General features: G+C 47.4%; 1 protein-coding gene across 1 annotated transcript in view; it reads left to right on the top strand.

Annotated features, from left to right (window-relative positions):
- Plb1 (phospholipase B1) overlaps positions 1-11,789 on the top strand; it is a 118,409-nt gene extending 106,620 nt beyond the window's left edge. Inside the window, exons 55-59 of the mRNA XM_057785194.1 lie at positions 222-297; positions 1,414-1,518; positions 1,911-2,006; positions 9,273-9,347; positions 10,483-11,789. Coding sequence (XP_057641177.1) covers positions 222-297; positions 1,414-1,518; positions 1,911-2,006; positions 9,273-9,347; positions 10,483-10,689 — 559 coding nt within the window. The 3' untranslated portion in view covers positions 10,690-11,789. The remainder of the gene's footprint in view (positions 1-221; positions 298-1,413; positions 1,519-1,910; positions 2,007-9,272; positions 9,348-10,482) is intronic.
- The last annotated feature ends 6,634 nt before the right edge of the window (positions 11,790-18,423 follow it).

The raw sequence follows: 18,423 nt of genomic DNA, 5'->3' as shown, positions 1-18,423 counted from the left end.
CGGTCCCAACCATGACACACCTTTTTGACCTCATTCCTGAGTTAGGGCTCTGTGAATTGGATGCAAGTAATGTAGGGATACTAGTGTGTCAAGCCCCACACCTCCCCACCTTCCACATCCACTGAACAGCACAAGCAGCTCCCTGTGGGCAGAAACTCCCGTGGGGGGCACAGCTGGGCATCCCCCAAGGAAGCCTCAATGCAAGATCTTTTGTCTCATAGGAACTGCAGTTGCTTTGAGCGTATTCACAACCCCACAGCAATGCAGGAGCTGAAGAAAGTGAACTGGAACTTCCAGGTGACTTGACGCTCTCTTCCTCCTATCCAGGATGGGAGTCCATGCTGTGCTCTCTGAGGGCACTCAGAACGTGTGTGTTCACCAGGGGTTGACTGATAGGACCTGTGTTTGAGGGAATCACTGGCTATGTCTCAAAGTATTTAACCAGGCAAATTGGATGTCATGGTCAGGGAAAGATGAAACAGCGATCCCAAGGGGACAGCTGGAAGGAACCCTGCCTCCTGGCTCAGGGTCAGCCCTGAGCTAGTAACGGCATTAGCCATCAGAGTAGATGTCACACCACAGAGGCCTCTTTCCTTTCCTAGAACCATTACGAGGGGAACAGTTAGTGTACCTGGCTCCCACACCCCCTCCCTATGAGCAGAAAGCTTAGCCCCACTGGCTTCTGCCCCTCAACACTCGTACACATCTGTGCTGCCCTTTAGTGATCAGCCCACCCAAAGCCTATTGCAAACCAGTCCCTCTTCATGAGGCCAATAATAAAGTAATATTCCGCCTCGAAGCCCCTACGACTCCCTCTTCCTTCACCTCGGCAACCTCCCCAGATCATATACATGCAACTAATTTAATTTTTTGTTTTGTTTTTCGAGACAGAGTTTCTCTGTGTAACAGTCCTGGCTCTCCTGGAACTTGCTTGTAGACCAGGCTGACTTTGAACTCACTGAGATCTGTCTGCCTCTGCCTCCCAAGTGCTGGGATTAGAGGTGCCGCCCAGCTTAATTTAATCCTTTTAATAGCCCACGTTTTTGGTACTTACGTCCGAAACCCATGGCCTCTCTATCCCTGTCATCCTACATTCCTAGGCAGTCTTGAAGAACTGATGAGATTCTCCCCGTGCAGTGAGGGCAGCCAGACCCGTGGCCAATGTAAGGCCATCAGCGACTCACATTTAGTCTCAAAATGAAAGCAGTAGAGCCTGTGAGTGGAGGACTTCTCTAGCCAGGGCTCTTGATGCAGGAACTCGTTGCAAGCAGGAGGAATCCATGTATGGGCCAGCATAACCCCTTTAAGTTCCTTTTGTCTAGTGTGGGTTCACTCCTGTCACAACCAACCATGGCAGCTAAATAGACCCTGTCTAGCCTTGCCAGTCGGGTTGAGCAGCCTCTTTATCCACAGAGTGGCATCTCCGGGCTTTCCTACTGGCCCCAGTACATGCAGCGTGAGGACTTCGCAGTTGTCGTACAGCCTTTTTTCCGGCAAACCCTCACCCCACTGACTGAGGTAAGCTTCAGCTGTTTCTAGGAGGCTTGTGGACGCAGCCCTCATTTTTATTGCCTTGCTCTAGGAAGACTCCCAAAGGTACTGTGTGTGTGAGATTAGAACTTAGACATTCTTAGAAACGGTAAAATGAATAGTGACCAAACGTACCCCCACCAAGTTACCTCCCACCCCAGAGGAGAATCATCACCTCTTCATCTCCAGGACAGGGATGAACCGGGAAAGCTATAATTCATGTTTGCTAGGAAGTAAATCCAAAACCTAGGAGGTTTTCCACAGTGTCTGAAGCTGGAGGAAGCAGAATGGGAATGAGGGGAAGGGAAATGCTGTGTCACCTGCTGGGAAGGGAATCAGGCAGCCCATCCCGATGATAACCTCCCTGTCTCTGGTCACAGCAAGGAGACATGGACCTCACCGTCTTCTCTGAAGACTGTTTCCACTTCTCAGAACGTGGGCATGCTGAGATGGCCATTGCCCTCTGGAACAACATGGTAAGTGGAGAAGGGGGCAGCCTAAGGCTATTGGCTCAGTCCTTCGAGAGGACAAATGTGTGTGTGTGCAGGTGCACAGGCTAGGACACTGGCTACCCTGCCCTATCATTCTCTGCTTATCCCGCACAGTGCTGGGGTTACGGGCACAAACAACCATGCCTGGAATTTGAATTCAGGTCCTTGTGCACAGCATGAGTTAGCAGAAAGTTCTTAGCCGCGGAGTCATCTGCTCAGCCCCTAATATATTGGGGTGTGGGAATATGTGAGGATCAGAGGACAAATATGGGTGTCAGTTCTGTCCTTCCCCTGAGTTCCAGAGGTCAAGTTCAGACTGTCAGACTTGGATGGAAAGACCTTTTCTCGTCCCTGAGCTATCTCACTGGGGAAAAAAAAGTTTTATTTATTGTGTGTGTGCACAACATACCACAGCGGATATGTGGAGGTCAGAGCAACTTGTAGAAGTCAGTTCTCCTCCACTGTGTGGTTTCTGGGCCTCAAACTCAGGCCACCAGGCTTGCCAGTAATCATCTTTACTTACATATACACACCGTGTATACATACCTTTTTGAAGAGTGTATGCGTATATATGTACACACACATTTGTACACTTACAACTCTTCCTAGGCATTGCTAAGAGAACAGCTTTGCAATCAAACTGAGCCTGAATGGGAGTACCAGCTGTGCATCCTTAAACAGAGGGTCTCTTCACCTGTCTCAACATCTGTGAGACAATGATAGGATCAGTACCAGCTGTGCATCCTTGAGCAGAGGGTCTCTGTCCACCTGTCTCAACATCTGTGAGATAACGAATCAGTACCCAGCCGTGCATCCTTGAGCAAAGGGTCTCTGTCCACCTGTCCCAACATCTGTGCAATAATGATAGGATCAGCACAATACTCAGTTTAGGCAAATGTCAGCCCCAATACCATTCAGTACCCAGTCTTTAGCATCTCCAGCAATTATTTCCTTTTCTAAAAATTGTTTTCACTGAGCTCCTCTCCTCTCCCCTTCTATCCTCTCCCATGGTCCCCACGCTTCCAATTTACTCAGGAGATCTTGTCTTTTTCTACTTCCCATGTAGATTAGATCCTCGTATGTCTCTCTTAGGGTCCTCTTTGTTGTCTAGGTGCTCTGGGATTGTGAATTATAGGATGGTTTTTCTTTTCCAGCAATTATTTCTATAGACATCAAAAAGGTAACACCACACAGCATATTCTCCCAGGTGGAGGCCTAGTCCGGTCCTTTCTGCTCGAGAAGGAGAGACCCTTATGAAATGGACGTGCAGCCCTGGCCCACAGGGGCAGGTGTCCTTGTGCCTCGCCCATCACCTGATGTCTATGTCATCTAGCTCAGGACAAATGAAGTGCTTTCCCAGCCTTTGATCTAGGCTCCGCCGCAATTCAAAACCCACCTGGCCTCAGTGTTTCCCATGGTGACTGAACCATCTACACACCCCTGCTCTTTATTGAAGTCTCAAGCCTAGGGTGGCTGTGCCAACCACCACTGGGCAAACATTCCCACCCCTGTCAGCAACTGCATGGTGCCTTCCTCAGCTGGCTCATAATATTGACTTTCTCCTTAGCTACATCACCTCCTCCTCTCTAGCAGCCAGCAGCATGTAAGCAAGCCTATTTAATTGCAGACTCAGCTTTCTTCCCCTCCTGCTGTCTTGGGGTTTTCCTCCCATTGACATCATCTGTCTGCCCAGTTCCAAAACTTTCCAGCATGCTCTTTCAGCACAGGATTCTAAATTGCCATCAAAGATACCTTTGTGTTTCCCTCGACCCGCTTCCTCAGGTTATCTTGATTTTCTTGGTTCTCATAGCCTAGGCTGACCTGATAATCTCAATTCAACCTCCCAAATGCCAGGATTACAGCTGTATCTGGCTCTGTGTGTGTGTTTCATTGTTTTCTTACTGGGTACTGAACCGAGGGCATCACACACACACACTATATATAATGCCACTGAGTCCCAGGACTCATCTTTTATTTTTAAAAACAATGTCTCAATAGGTTTCTGTGATGTCTCTGCCTCAATCTCCCAAGGGCCTGTGCTCTCAGCCTGGGCAGTTGTACAAGCATTTTTTTTTTTTAAATCAAAGTTTATAGACCATAATCCCTAGCTGTTTCTTTTGGCGACTTTTTTCCTTTTAACATTTCTCCATGGAATGGGAATCTGTCTCATGCTCCTCCAGAGAGGAGAAAGCCCATCTCTTGTCTTCCCAGCTTTCCTATCAAGTCACATCTGTTTACAGCTGGGTTCTCCTGAGGCTCAGTAGTCAGACTGGTGTTTACACACAACCAGGTCCATTGGTGTCTGCTGTGAGGACTAACAGCATGGCTCCTACCTTCACTGAGGGCTTTGTCCATGAAGGCAGGAGGAAGGGATTTAAAAACAAAAGCTAAAAACACCGGTAACACAAGACAGCCTTGGTTCCCCAGTCATACTCCAAATTTACATAAATAAATAAAAAACACTAAACTCAGCCCTGCACGCTTTTAATCCCAGCACTCAGGAGGCAGAGGCCAGGTAGATCTCTGTGAGTTCGAGGTCAGCCTGATCTACAAGAGCTAGTTCCGGGACAGGCTCCAAAGCTACAGAGAAACTCTGTCTTGAAAAACCAAAAACAGCAACAACAACAACAACAAAAAAAACCAAAAACCCCACTAAACTCAAACCACCCCAGTGTCAGTCCCTTGTCCTGTATAATTTGGGGAAATAATTACAGAGTCCCATGTCAAACCGTCTCAGACATATGGCTCTACCATCCTGCCAACTCTCCAGTCGTTGTCTTATTGGAATGTCACCCCTAGAGTCAGAGCAGATAAATGGGCTGGTAGAGCTGGAACAGATCTGTGGGGTCATCCAGCCAGAACACTGTCACTAAGATCTAGAGACGTGAGCCAGTCAGGGGCACAGCAGAAATGAGAGTCCCTGTTTTCCATGTCTTCCTCTGGTGGCCCAGCCATAGGCCAAGCTTCCTCCCTCCTGCTCCTGGCCCGATAAGCACATATACAGCCAGTGAATTCATGTCTCATGATTAGAGTCCTGTGACATAGCGTCTGCACTTTGGCTGATGGTCCCAGGGCACCACATACACTTTAAGTCACGAGACCGCTTGCCTCTCCAGGCTTAATAACCCACACTTCTTCCTCTGGAGACTTAGTCCACCTCTGCTCCACAAAACCCTTTATCCACAAACCCTATGCCAATAGTAGTTGTATTTCTTCCTACGTAGCTGCCGTCATCAGACTCACAGCCCCCACACAACAGCTTCGGTCCTGACTGCATGTGAGAATCCTCCAGAGCCTTTAATGGCTGAGCCATCTCCCCAGATCATCCTCTGGTGACTTTTAAATATAGTTGAGTGTTTACAACCACTTGGAAAGCTCTTGTGTATCTAACAACGCTGAACCTATGCACTTCCTGAGACCCAACAATTCTATCTTGGAGAGAAGAGTAAACAACACTATACACGGTTAACCCCAGGTGTCCATCAACAAACTGTCGTACATCCATAAGCTAGAGTATTTCCACACACCACGAGTAAGCAAACATCAACAGCATACGTTCACACTCATGTGGATGTGCGTGCGTGCACACACACAGAGACACACCCCTACCTCAAAGGCAAACAGCTAAATGTAAGGTGTTAAAAGTCGTGTTGTCTTTCTCGATGGTCTCTCTTTAGGTGAACAGGATTCAAGGAAGGTGTAGGAGGAGCCCTTCTGAATACTGACCATGTTCTTTTCACCCAAATGATCAGCTGCTTATTTGCCATGTATTTGTTTCTGGAAACTTTGTGAGTTTCCAGAAGTACTTGTAAAATATAGCAATGGGACTGGGGACATCTTATCGTCTTGTTTAAGAGTGCACACCTTGGACTTCCCACAGGGCCGGGAACCCTGACTGCTCTTTGGACTGGAGAGGGAGGGAGAGAAGGCTGGGGGGGGAGGGAAATGGGAGGAGGTGGAAATTTTTAAGTAAAAATAAATTTAAAAAAAGAATTGTAAAAAAAAAAGTGCACACCACTCTTGCAGAGAACCCAAGTTCAGTTCCCAACTATGTCAGATAGTGTCTTAGTTAGGTTTCTATTGCTGCTATGATCATCCCCCAAAAGAAACTTGGAGAGAAAAGGGTTTGTTTGAGCTTAACAGTTCTATAGCACAGCACAGCCCATCAGTGAAGGAAGCCAGGGCATGAACTCAAGCAGGAACCTGGAGGAACACTGCTTACAGGCTTGCTCAGCCTGCTTTCTTATATCATCCAGAGAGGCACAGCCCACAGCAGGCCTTCCACATCAGTCACCCGTTAAGAAAATGTGCCCTAGGCTTACCTACAGTTCAGTCTTATGGAGGCATTTTCTCAGTTGTGGTTGCCTCTTCTCAGATAACTATAGCAGGTGTCAAATTGATGAAAACCTATCCGGCCCAGAGAGTTTACAATTGCCTGTGACTCCAGGGGATCCAATGTCCTAGTCTTTGAGGGTAACTGTGTGTGTGTGTATGTGCGTGTGCGCACACACACACGTCTGGAGTAGGTCTTAGAAGACTTGGTGCTCTTTTCTTTCTTCCTTTGGAGATGGGGTCTCACTATATATCCCTGACTGACCATAGAAACCAAGTTGGTCTAGAACCAACAGACCTACCTGACTGCTAGGATTAGAGTCATGTGCTACTCTGACAGAAAGGAAGGAGGCAGATTAGACCCCTTTGGCATAGCATACAAGGCTTTTGGGAACTTGGCCCCAATCCCTTTCTCTTGCCACCAAGCTAGGGAGCCCCTGCCTCTACTTTTTAGTTTTACACTAGCCTTTTACCTTGGGTTTTCTTTCTCACTTCCTTGCCGAAACACTCAAGGGGAAGCTACCCTAGGGACCTCTTTTACCTCCCAGGGCTATGCCAGTGGCTGCCAGCTCTACTATACCTTGCCAAGCCCTGAGATTGGCTGAATCATTGGTACCCCACAGTGACTGTGTTAGGAAAGGTTGGTTCTAGAAAAACAACTCCACTTCCTGGGGCTGTGCCAAGCCTTTTTCCCTTCATTTTTTTCATTCAAGTCCATTCATCAACCAACCATCCAGCACTACTACATGGTAGGTACTGTTCCAGATGCCAAAAAATGTAACAGAGTGAAGAATAACCCTGCTGTCATGGAGTGAGAATGGTGTGGCCAGGAAAAGGCAGGTGATGATCAAGTTAGACAGATCAGCACGAGGTCACATACGACTGACTATGGATGGCAGTGAATTGAATGTCAAGAGGTCGCCAGGCAGGCAGAGGTCTGGGCCACAGTGTGTTCCAGGGAGAAGAAATAGGAACCATGCGACGTGGAATCAGAAATGAGCTGGAAGCTTCAGAGGCGCATACAGGCCAGAGTAATGCTCCAGCGGTCAGGAACCAGAGTCAGAAAGACAGGCAAAGGCCATGTCCCCAGCTGTTTTAAACAAGGGGCTGGCATGTTCCCATCTGTTCTCTAATCACTGTGCAGACACGAGCTGGGATCCCAGATACAAGAGAAACGAAAGCACGATCAGAATGTGGCCGGGTCCAGGGTGACAGCCATGGAGGAGACCTGTGATCACAGGATGTATTTAAAACTGGCTGAGGGAAGTGACTAGGGAGGGGCTTCGGGGTCAGATGGCAAACGAGATAGCTACTTGGAAACTGTGTTCTGTTTCGGACATGGGAAGTGGGAGCTGCCTCCTAGACATCTACACAGAGGCATCAGGGTCTGCTACAGGCAAGAGCTCAAATGGGAACATCCAGCTGAGATTCGACAACCACAACAGAAAAGTGACCTCAGCACACCAACATAGGATTTAAAACCGCAGAATTCACTGAGATGCCCTAGGGAGGAGTAGGTAGCAGGGATCATAGGGCCAACCACCAAGGGGCAGGTCATGGAAGGACTTGACATGAATTTAATATAGCTGACTGGAAAAAAAAAAGCCTCCTAAAGAACAACAGCCCAGGTGATGGGGGGGGGGTGAGGATGCACTCTGGGGGGAAGCAACAGGAAAAGGAAATTGATAGAGGCTCATTGAATCCACAGGGTCACAGCTGTCCTCTGTGCCAGTTCTTAGAATAATGCTGGGAATCGGCCAACCTGACCTTTAGCATCCATTCTGTCTCTGGCAATTCTGTTTGCTAGAATGCAGTGGTGTTTCCTTGGCTCTAAGAAAGCAGAAATAGATCTACATCCATAACCCGTCCCGGTTCATGCCTGCTTCCCCGTCATCATTTCTCTGGAAGCCCTAAAATAAATGTCCTCAAAAATGTGCCACAGTCAGTATCAATCATCCTGCTGCCTTGGAGCAGGCACGTCTACCCTGCATGGTCATTGTTGACCAAGCAAAGGCTCAGATATGTGCTCTTGGTATCTCTCCCAAGCCCAGAGCCATTCCCCTTCCTCTGAGTCCCTAAGAAATGGGGGTGGAAGGCATTTAGACAGAAGACAGTGAGATCAGGGCCCAGGCCTGTCACCAATGTGGGGAGAGTGTTTACTTCCTGCATGGTCAGGGCTTGGTGGCCAAGAACAGACCTGAAACAGATTACACAGTAAATGAAGGCCAGACCAGTTCAAAGTGTCCGATCTTTTTCTCCCCATGGTGCACAAGTCCAGGACAGACTACTACCTAAAGTCTCTGGAGTTGGGGGTATATCATATTTCTGATACTTCTCCCAGAGTCTGAAATGGAAGCATTTAACAGCACCCCACTGAGCCACAGCTGCTCCCTGGAATATTTCAAGTAAATGTTTTCCTCTGTGTGACAACCCATAAAGCAGTTCCAGTAAATTCCAGTTTCTCAAGGTTGGCAAGCCAAGTGCAGTAAGGGTGTCATGGTAACCAATATGCTTTTCAAAGTTCTCCTGAAACTGACTAGCCACACACGCTTGGACAAGTTGGTAAATATGATCACCATTTTATAAAATTGAAGATACAGTGTCTGCAATCACTGCCACCCACTCGTGGAGAGGCAGTGGGCATTCTGGTCCCAGATCTTTAAGAGATTCCCTATGGACTGATGGTTCTCTCCTGGGGCCCTGGTATCCTTTTCTGGGTAAGTCTAGAGGTGTCGGCTCAGTGGTCCTGCCTGATTCAGACAGACTTTTCTCCCTGGAAGTCCAAAGTCAGCTCCGGCCAGCGCTGCTGTGCAGATCTTAACAAGTGGCTGATTTGAACACACCCTTCCAAGAGAGCATCCTGTGTAAGCCAGATCCTAGCCTTCTTCATAGTCACAGTATCCTTTTTTCTCTTCCCAGATGGAACCAGTGGGCCGTAAGACAACTTCCAATAACTTCACACACAGCCGGACCAAACTCAAGTGTCCTTCACCTGTGAGTGAGCAATGAGTATCCTACCTGTCCTAAGCTGACGGATGTGTGGGGGCGGGACTTAAACACACTGCCACTCAGTGCCTCACCACTTTCCCTTCTGACTACCACAAAATAGGGGAAGGAGAGAAGTCATGCAAGGCAGTGCCAGCTAGATGCCTTAAACTGCTTTACTGCAGAAGGATTTGAGGATCTTGTCATGCCCAGCCCAACACTAGGAGCTCGGGAATGGGAGGTGACAATAAAGACACTGCCCCACCTGTCCCTCTAACTCTCCAACATCCTCCACTTGCTTCTAGACACTGAGTGAGTGTCCTGGAAAGTAACTCCTTATCTGATGGCTACTGCCCAGGAGGGAGACCTACCTCCCACCATTACACATCTGACACCCTAGGCAAATGGACCCACTTCCAGAGGAGTTTCCCTAGTGTGTATGTGGGTTTTACATCTGTTCACTACTGACTTGGCCTGTGAAAATGTGTACCTCCTTCTGACCCCACTGGCCCCTTATTCCCTGCGCTTCTCTCCATCCTGTCATATTCTGCTGCTCCTGCCTCCACACTCCTATGCTGGGCACCCTCTTCTGTTTGCATCTTCCCCTTTATACTGTGATTGTTTCTGCACATATTCCTCCTGGACAATGAGAGAATATCCTCAGTCCTCAGGTACTTATCGGAGCTCTCAACCCAGGGCCACACAGCTGTGCGAAATGTTTGTTTACTAAGAGAGCAAGCAGTAGGGCCCTCGGAGGCAGGCTCTGATGCCCGCCCTCCCATCCACTTCTCACTCTGGTGCTTGAATCCACTGCAAGACCAGGGCTCCTCTTGCCCTGACTTTTCCTCAACCCTAGGCACTACTGGGATGGAAAATGACCAGAAGACCCAGAGGTGGCAGATCAGCCAGCACCCCAAGACTCTTCCAACAGTAGCTTACCAACTCCCCACCTTTCAAAATCACATTTGAAAGGAAGTGTTGGCGAAAAAACAAAGGGATTATAGCTGGGTAGTGACCCCTTGACAGACCCGTTCTCACAGGAAGGTTCAGGTACAATGTGAAGAAAAGAGAGATGGGATTTGGGCAGATGAATGGATGGGTGGAGAGAGCCTTTAACCTCTGATCATCCTGCCTCCTTCCCTAGGAAAGCCCGTTCCTCTACACCCTTCGGAGTACTCAGCTTCTCCCAGCCCAGCAGGCTGAAGTATCCTCCAAGGTGCTGACCTGGGCAGTGCCAGTGGCAGCAGTTGGTGGTCTGGTAGTTGGCATCCTTGGCATGATGCTGTGGAGAGCCATGAGACGCCCCCATAAGGAGACTCCTCCTATAATTTTGAACACTACCCACCTCTAGGACCCTGCCTGAGTGCGTGGATCTTCAGATTCCAAGCTACACTCCTCACCAGGCCTTCAGCTGCTGCATCCCTGAACACTGTGGCCAACCTTGCTTCTATACCTGGTGCCCTCAGAAACCAAAGGGACTGTCACAACTTCTTGGGAATTTGGCTGCTCCCAAGTTTCTGGAAGGCCAGAGCCTTTACTGAAAGACTATTTTATTCTTAGCTTAGCCTGGTCCTCGCCCTTGCCCTCCATCTGATGCTCATCCAGGGTGGGAGCCAGAGTGTGCTTGGTCCTATACCAGGCAAAGTTGCCTGAGGAATAAGACCAGAATCCAGGCTGGCCCTGACCAGCTTCATCACAGTATTATGACAAGTGGATCTTGTCATGCACCAAACCCATAGTTTCAAAAGAAATGAAAGCACTGGTTACCTGGTGGTGGCTGGAATCTGGGGCTGACTGGTCACTGTGCTATTCCACGCAGCAGCTGTTTTGCCACATACCCAAGACAATGAGAGCATTGTGGTGGCTCCTAAGCTGTGCATGTCACAGCCTGGCTGGGAAGACAAACTCCTTCCAACCTAGAGGAGGCTCTTTGATAATGTAGTTGATTCCAGGTAGATGCGTCTGATTGCCCAGTGAGTTTCCCTCGAAAAGATGATGCCATTTTGGAAGAAAACTAGATTGGGATATGAATTATGTCATGTCCCCTCAACCTGATTTTCAAATGATTTTCAACACTAATTTTAGGTAATTCCTAGTTCTATATTAGCTGATATCTGAGAGAAATCTGAATTAAATCTGAAAATCCAGACCACTGGTCCGGGACAAGGCCAGAGCTGCGTGTCTCAAATGCATTCTTCCCTTTCATTCTGCATAAAACCTCAGGAAGGAGACTCTAAAAGTGGTGGTGGTCATCACTGTGAAGGCACTAAATGCCGATGAATTCTTTTTAAAAGTGATCGTACGCCATGCGGATTTCACCTCAAAGGAACCTATAATAAGAATCCAGAAGCCCCGTGTCCATCTTTTTATTAAGCATCCCTGTAATTCCTAAGCATGGGGTGACGATGCATGTTAGAACCCCATATATTCAAACCCTCTTCTCGCGCTCAGCTTCTCAGATTCTACATCAATAAAATTGGAATGCGAGCTCCAGAATACTGCCCAGATGAAAACATGTTCACTGTGGCATTTTTACTAAAGGGTTGAGGCAAAGCCCAGAGATGGGCCCTTGGTACTGGGCAGTGCTCTCAAGGGATGGAGCTGACTGCATTCCTCTCCTGGGAGTTCATCTCTTTTCGGGAAGATCCCCAAGTAGGGCCATGCTCAGTGTCTGTTTCCTCCTGGGCTTCCAGGTCTGAAACTATGAATAGTACATCATGCCCTGCTCATTCCGCAAACTGTGTCAACACCTCCCTAGGCGCTTCTCATCTGAGCTGACCTCACCACAGAGACAGCCTACTAAGTCTAGGAATTCCAAACCATGCACCTTCCATTTCTTCCAATTCCCATTCCTCTTTCCATCCCAACCCCAGAGAAACCTGACACACTGAACACCAACATGGTGATTCAAGTGGAAAATTCCATACCTGACCCCCATATGATGGAGGCATTGAAACCTGTGGAGTTACCTGCAGAATACTTGTCGTTGGTTTATCTGAAACAAAAGTGGGTCTCATTTTTAGACTTTGGTTCCATCCTTAAGGTATCTCAACAACATACATACAAATACTCAAAGAATGCAGAATCCAAAACACTCAGATCCCACGCCTTTTGGATGAGGGACTCGGGACCTGTGTGCACTGAAGGTGTACCGTGTCCTTTTCGGTAAACAGTCTCCTTAGGACTACGCCCAAAGCCACACCATGAACAAAGCCAAGCATTTCCAGGGACAGTCCCTCTGTGGTACACCCCATAGAGGCTGTCAAAGTCATAAAAGAAAGATTAGGGTGGATTAAACCCAGCCAGAATCCTTCAGCGAGGCTTTGGGAACATCAATGAAGCTCTGAAATATGGAGTGATGATCTTGTTAGAGGCCCAGGGGGAACAATAGAGCCATTAAAACTGGTATTTCTGCATAGGCTGAGAAAAGGATGTGCCTGGTCTGTATCCGGGGGGGGGGGGGGGGATGTCTAGGGAAACGGGGCGAAATGATGAGCCAGTCACTGGGAGAACTGTGGAAACAGCAAGGGGTTAGCAGTAATTGTGCTTACGATGGTGGCAGTATCAGGCTGCCTCTGCTTTGGGACGGTATGTGATAGAGAAAAGGATTCCTTCAAAGGAAAGTTCTCAAGAAGATTGAGGGCCACGGCCATTGCTCAGATGGCAGAGTGCTTGCTGGCATGAATGAAGCCCTGGGTTGAATCCCCATGTAAACCCAAGGTGATGCCACACACCTATAATCCAGCACTCAGGAAGTACAGTCAGGGGAATCAGAATTTCAAGGTCATCTTTGGCTGCATAGTGATTTCAAGACAAGCCTGGGCGACATGAGACTCTGAAAAGAGAGGACAGGGGAGTAAGAGGGAAAAAGACAATTAACATCCTTCTAGCGCTTGGGTCAGGCCAGACAGCACCCTTGTCTTTAATAACGAAACCCCACTCCTTCCTGTCATCACCCACTTTGTACAGAGAAGGAAACCGAGATTCAGAGAAGAGGGAATTGGCTCAGTTGTGTTTTCTTTACACCAAGTGGAAGATTAATCCCATGGGAGAGGAACAACCTCCAAATAGAAAAAAATGGCCGCCAACTCCAGCCATGAATCCAACCCAGGTGCAAATGAATCGTCTTTAAAATCAAATAAAAATCTAGACTAACATAACGACAGCTCTAACAGTCCCCTGGGTAGAAGAACTCACCTGATTAATAAGCTGTGATTTTAAAAATTAGCTTCAGTTAAGATTTGTAGCCAGTCTTTTCATAAGCAAAGCCAAACAATCCTGGAAAGTGAGAGTCAGGCGTCACAGCTAGACCTGTGACATTTTCACTGATGCGGCTCTTACAGAGGAGCACAGCCTGGTTAGCTAATGATAGCCAGGTGCTGAGGTGTCTGTAGAGGGGTGATTGTTGTCTCTGAGATCAGGGAACGTGCTTACACAAGCCTAGACGCTGTGGGCCAACCAAAAAATGCAACAGAGCTGCCCATAGTGCTGTACAGCTCTAGCCCCAGCCCTGGGGAGGCTGAGGTAGGAGGACCCAAGTTCCATGCCAGCCTGGGTAACCCTATAAAATGAGACACTTTCTCAAAATGAGATAGTGAGAGATGGGATAAGGCAGGGAGCAACAATGTATAGGTGCCTCCTAATGTATCATGGCATACTGTTTATAACAAATGTTTTGTTTATAAATACAAAGAATACACTTCAAAATAATAAATAGTATAGTGTGCCACTCTTCCCAGCTCTGATGAGGATGGACTCCCATGCCTCAGGAACCATAAGTACAGGCACACCCTTCCTTCTATAGGTTGCTGTCTTCGTTAGGGTTGCTATTGCTATATGAAACACCGTGACCAAAGCAACTTAGAGAGGAAAGGGCTAATTCCACTCAGTTCCACATCTCGAGTTTATCATTAGAAGCAGTAAGGGTAGGAACTCAAGCAGGGCGGGAACCTGGAGGCTGCAGCTGATGACGCAGAGCCCATGGAGGGTGTTGCTTACTGGCTCGCTCCTCCTGGCCTGCTTTCTTATAGAACCCAGGACCTCAGGCTCAGGGGTAGCCCCACCCACAATGGGCTGGGTCTTCCCCCATCAATCACTAATTAAGAAAATGCCCTCCAGGCTTGTCTGCAGCTGTCTTAGGGAGGCATCTTCTCAAATGAGGTTCCCTTCTCTCTGATAATTCCAGCTTATGTCAAGTTAACATAAAACTAGCTAGTACAGTTGCCTTGGCCATAATGCCTTAACATAGCAATGGAAAAGTACTTCTACAACACACACACACACACACACAGGACAGTTAGGACGTCACTACATGGTAAAAAAAAAAAAAAAAAAAAAAACCTTCAACTCCATTATAACCTATGGAAGCCCTATCCTATAGGTGGTCCCCTGTCAGCAAAAATGTCACCAGACAGCAGTACATGAGCATATCAATATGGTTTTTTTAACTAAGGAGTGGCATGGAAAGATGGCTCAGTAGTTAAGACACTTGTCCAGAGGACCTAGGTTGGGTTCTCAGCATCCACGTTGGAAGCTCAAAACCACCTGTTACTCTAGTTACAGTGTGCATCTTTCTGGCCTTTGGAGGGACCTGCATGCACACAGTACAGTACACATGTATACACTCAGGCACATACACAGAAAATAGTATTTTTAGAGATAAAAAATGTAAAATGAAAGAACAAGGTATTTTTTTATGGAAGAACTGAGAATCAAATAGAACTTCAGAAATTAAATATATTGTTACTAGAGAAAAATAAACCAGTTAACAGTTCAGGCAGCAAGAGGGGTAACTCGGTCGATAACTGGCATATCTTCATGTGGACTATACCAGTACTTTCCGTAGCACTGAGGTGCAGTGCCTAGAGCCTGACACTGTGAAATCATGGTGAGTTACAGATTCCTATCTTAAAAAGCCAGTTATAGTGGCACACAGCCAACATGTAGGAGGCAGAGACATGTAGATCTCTGCATGCAAGTCCAGCCTGCTCTGCATAGTTCCAGTCAAGACTATATAGTGAGACTGTCTCAAAAATAATAATTTTTTAAATAATAAAACCAACTGGGCAGTGGTAGCACATACCTTTAATCCCAGGCAACAGGAGGCAGAAGCAGGAGGATCTCTGTGAGTTCAAGGCCATCCTGGTCTACAAAGTGAGTTCCAGGACTGCCAGGACTGTTACACAGAGAAACCCTGTTTGAAAAACCAAAATAGTAAAATAATAATAACAACAACAACAACCACCAGGCAGTAGTGACGTAGTGACACATGTTTTCAATCCCAGCACTCAGGAGGCAGAGGCAGGTGGATCTCCGAGTTAGAGATCAGCCTGGACTATAAAGCAAGTTCCAGGACAGCCAGGGTTACATAGAGAGAAACCCTATCTTGCCAAAAAAAAAAAAAAAAAAGAAAGAAAGAAAAAAATCCCACATTATTTTTTAAAAGGGACTGGAGAGATTACTCAGTGGTTAAGAGCACTGACTATTTTTCCAGAGAACCTGGGTTCAATTCCCAGTACTTATATCGTGGCTCACAGCTGTCTGTGACCCCAATTCCAGGGATTCAGACACCTTCTCTTCTGGCCAGGTATATACATACATATAGGCAGACAAACCGCCCATGTACATAAAATAAATAAAAATTCAAAAACTAATGATTTAAAAACAGCAACAATAATAGCCAAATATAGCCTCGTGGTGATTGTTTCAGTGCCCATAGAATGCTAACAAGTTATGCATCTGTTGGACCAGTCAGCTTTGTCACTGTTGGCAAAAGCATGGCAGCTTGTCAGAGTTCAGCAAAAAGATGTGCCCCACCTTCCTGCTCTCCAACAATGTGCAGGAGACTCATCACTAGAAGCTTGTCCCACCGGCCCCAGGCTCTGCCTTCTGCCCAGGGCCTCTCCATCCTCTTGGAAGGAAGACCTGGAGTCTGCAACTTAACTCCCTGCCTGTACCCCCAGCAACCAAGATACTCCTAGAGCATGGGATTCAAGGAACTGAGACGTGAAGAAATGCAAGAGTCCCTAAACGCGTTCCACACTGCGGTGTTTGAATCATCTGGATTTTATCTCTGACCAAGTCAAATCTCAAGCACAGTCAGGCAAGATGACTGAACAACCACACGTCCCGGCAAGTGGGGCTTAGATGGGGTGAAAGGGATTCTAATCCTGAGGTATGAGGAATGGCCCTATTTTTTCAACTGTAATAAAAAGCAAGAACCTTGTTCCTCTACCCCCTCTCCCACACACACAAAAAAAGTAACCCAGCTATTCGAGGGTTAAATGAGAAGCTGTATGAAAGGGTGTGGTGGAAAACACGTGTGGTCAATAAGAACTGTGATCATTCTCCTATGTGCACGCCTAGGGAAAAAAACATAACCACCAACCCGCTCTCCACTGCCTTTGCACCACTGCCTACAGTCTCCGTGTGTCTCTAACATATGCCTAGAATAGAGCTACTGGCCCTTTGTGCGGCTAGCAAAGGCCCCTCTGCGGAGTGGAATGACTGAAGCCACAGCTTGCTCCTCTACCACACCACATACACACACACAGTTAAAATTCAGTTTGGACTGGTCTACCTTTGCCGAGTCCCAGAAGGCCAAAGAAAGAAAGGGGTGGTGCAGTTCTATGTGCTAGGATGTCGGGTGGCCAAACTCAGGGTCAAGGAATAAAGAGAGGATGGGTTCTCACTCCCTAGCCCCCAAACCTGGGATATAGCGGCATTCCCTGCCCACCTTGCCAAGGCACTTTGTAATACAAGCATTCAAAGTCTGGTTTGAAGCTGAGTTTACTTCTAGACTTTGTTTCCAAGGTAGTAACGGAGTGACAGGCCTTGGTATTGGCCACCAGCTCAGTCAAGTGCTCCACGCTGCCCCATACAGACCACTCCATCCTGGTCTAGACCTAAGACCAACTACGTAGTTCATAGAACTTAGTGCAAAATTAAAGTGCTGGGCCCTTTGTGAAAAACTGATGAAGATTTTTCTTTTCTCTTGTTTTGTTTTTATATTTTTTGAGACAGAGTTTCTCTGTGTGGCTTTGGAGCCTGTCCTGGAGCTCACTTTGTAAACCAGGCTGGCCTTGAACTCAGAGATCCGCCTGCCTCTGCCTCCTGAGAGCTGGGATTAAAGGTGTGCGCCACCACCACTGGTGTGATGGATTTTTAAACAGCGACAGTATTCAGCCAAGGAAGCTCTTTTGAACTGAGTCACAGGCCAAACACCCACAACACTAACCATGCCTAGACCATTTAGCACGGGAGTGACAGGCCATGGCTGCACCCCCATCCCCTTTATATAGTCAGGACGAATTGTCAACTGAAAGGTGTTCATCTTCTAGAGGATAAGATACCTAGCCTAGGGCAGAGCCCGGGAGGCAACCAGGAGGTAAGCCTGCAGGGCAGCTAGGATTTTTTCTCACTTGCTGGGAAAACAGCTAAGAGTACCTCTCTGGGGACCAGTAAGGACCAGCGATGATGTCATTATGTATGGATACTCCGTTTTGACCTTCCTTCTCTGGTTGTGTTTTTGTTGTTGTACACAGCAGGATACAGAACCAGCCTCTCTATGGAACTGAAATCCCCTTGACACCCGAGGAGACCTAAGCAGCTTCCTAAATTGTCCAAAACTTCCAGAAGGTGTCATGGGTACTATGAAATCAGCCCTATGGGTAGTCCCGCCATGACTCAGACCTTGTGCCATGGGGATAAGATAGTCTGGGAGACGGCACGGGGCACTTCTTGGCACAGAGAGCTCACTCAGGAGATTTAGCTATTCTTAGTACTGTTCATGGGAAACGCTTCAATTTCCTATTTTATTTGATTGCTTTGTTGTTCTGCCAGTGTGCATTGATCCAGTACTGCTGTCCTCCTTCAGTTGATACTGATGCTGTTTCAATAACAAAAATACCTGGACCACTCTGTCTCTACCCCTTCCTCCAGACAGCCACAAACCTGCCATCAAAGGGAGGAGAATCTGGTTTGGGGAGCCTAACTTTTCCACTATGTACCACCCAGGAAATACTCCTAACACATGTACCCCAATATAAAATTTGTAAGTATCTCTATATCTAGTATATGATTTTTG

Source organism: Chionomys nivalis, chromosome 1 (assembly GCF_950005125.1).
Source record: "Chionomys nivalis chromosome 1, mChiNiv1.1, whole genome shotgun sequence".
Lineage (NCBI taxonomy): Eukaryota > Metazoa > Chordata > Mammalia > Rodentia > Cricetidae > Chionomys > Chionomys nivalis.
Note: the sequence above shows the minus strand (reverse complement) of the source record. Positions and strands in the feature narration are given on the sequence as shown.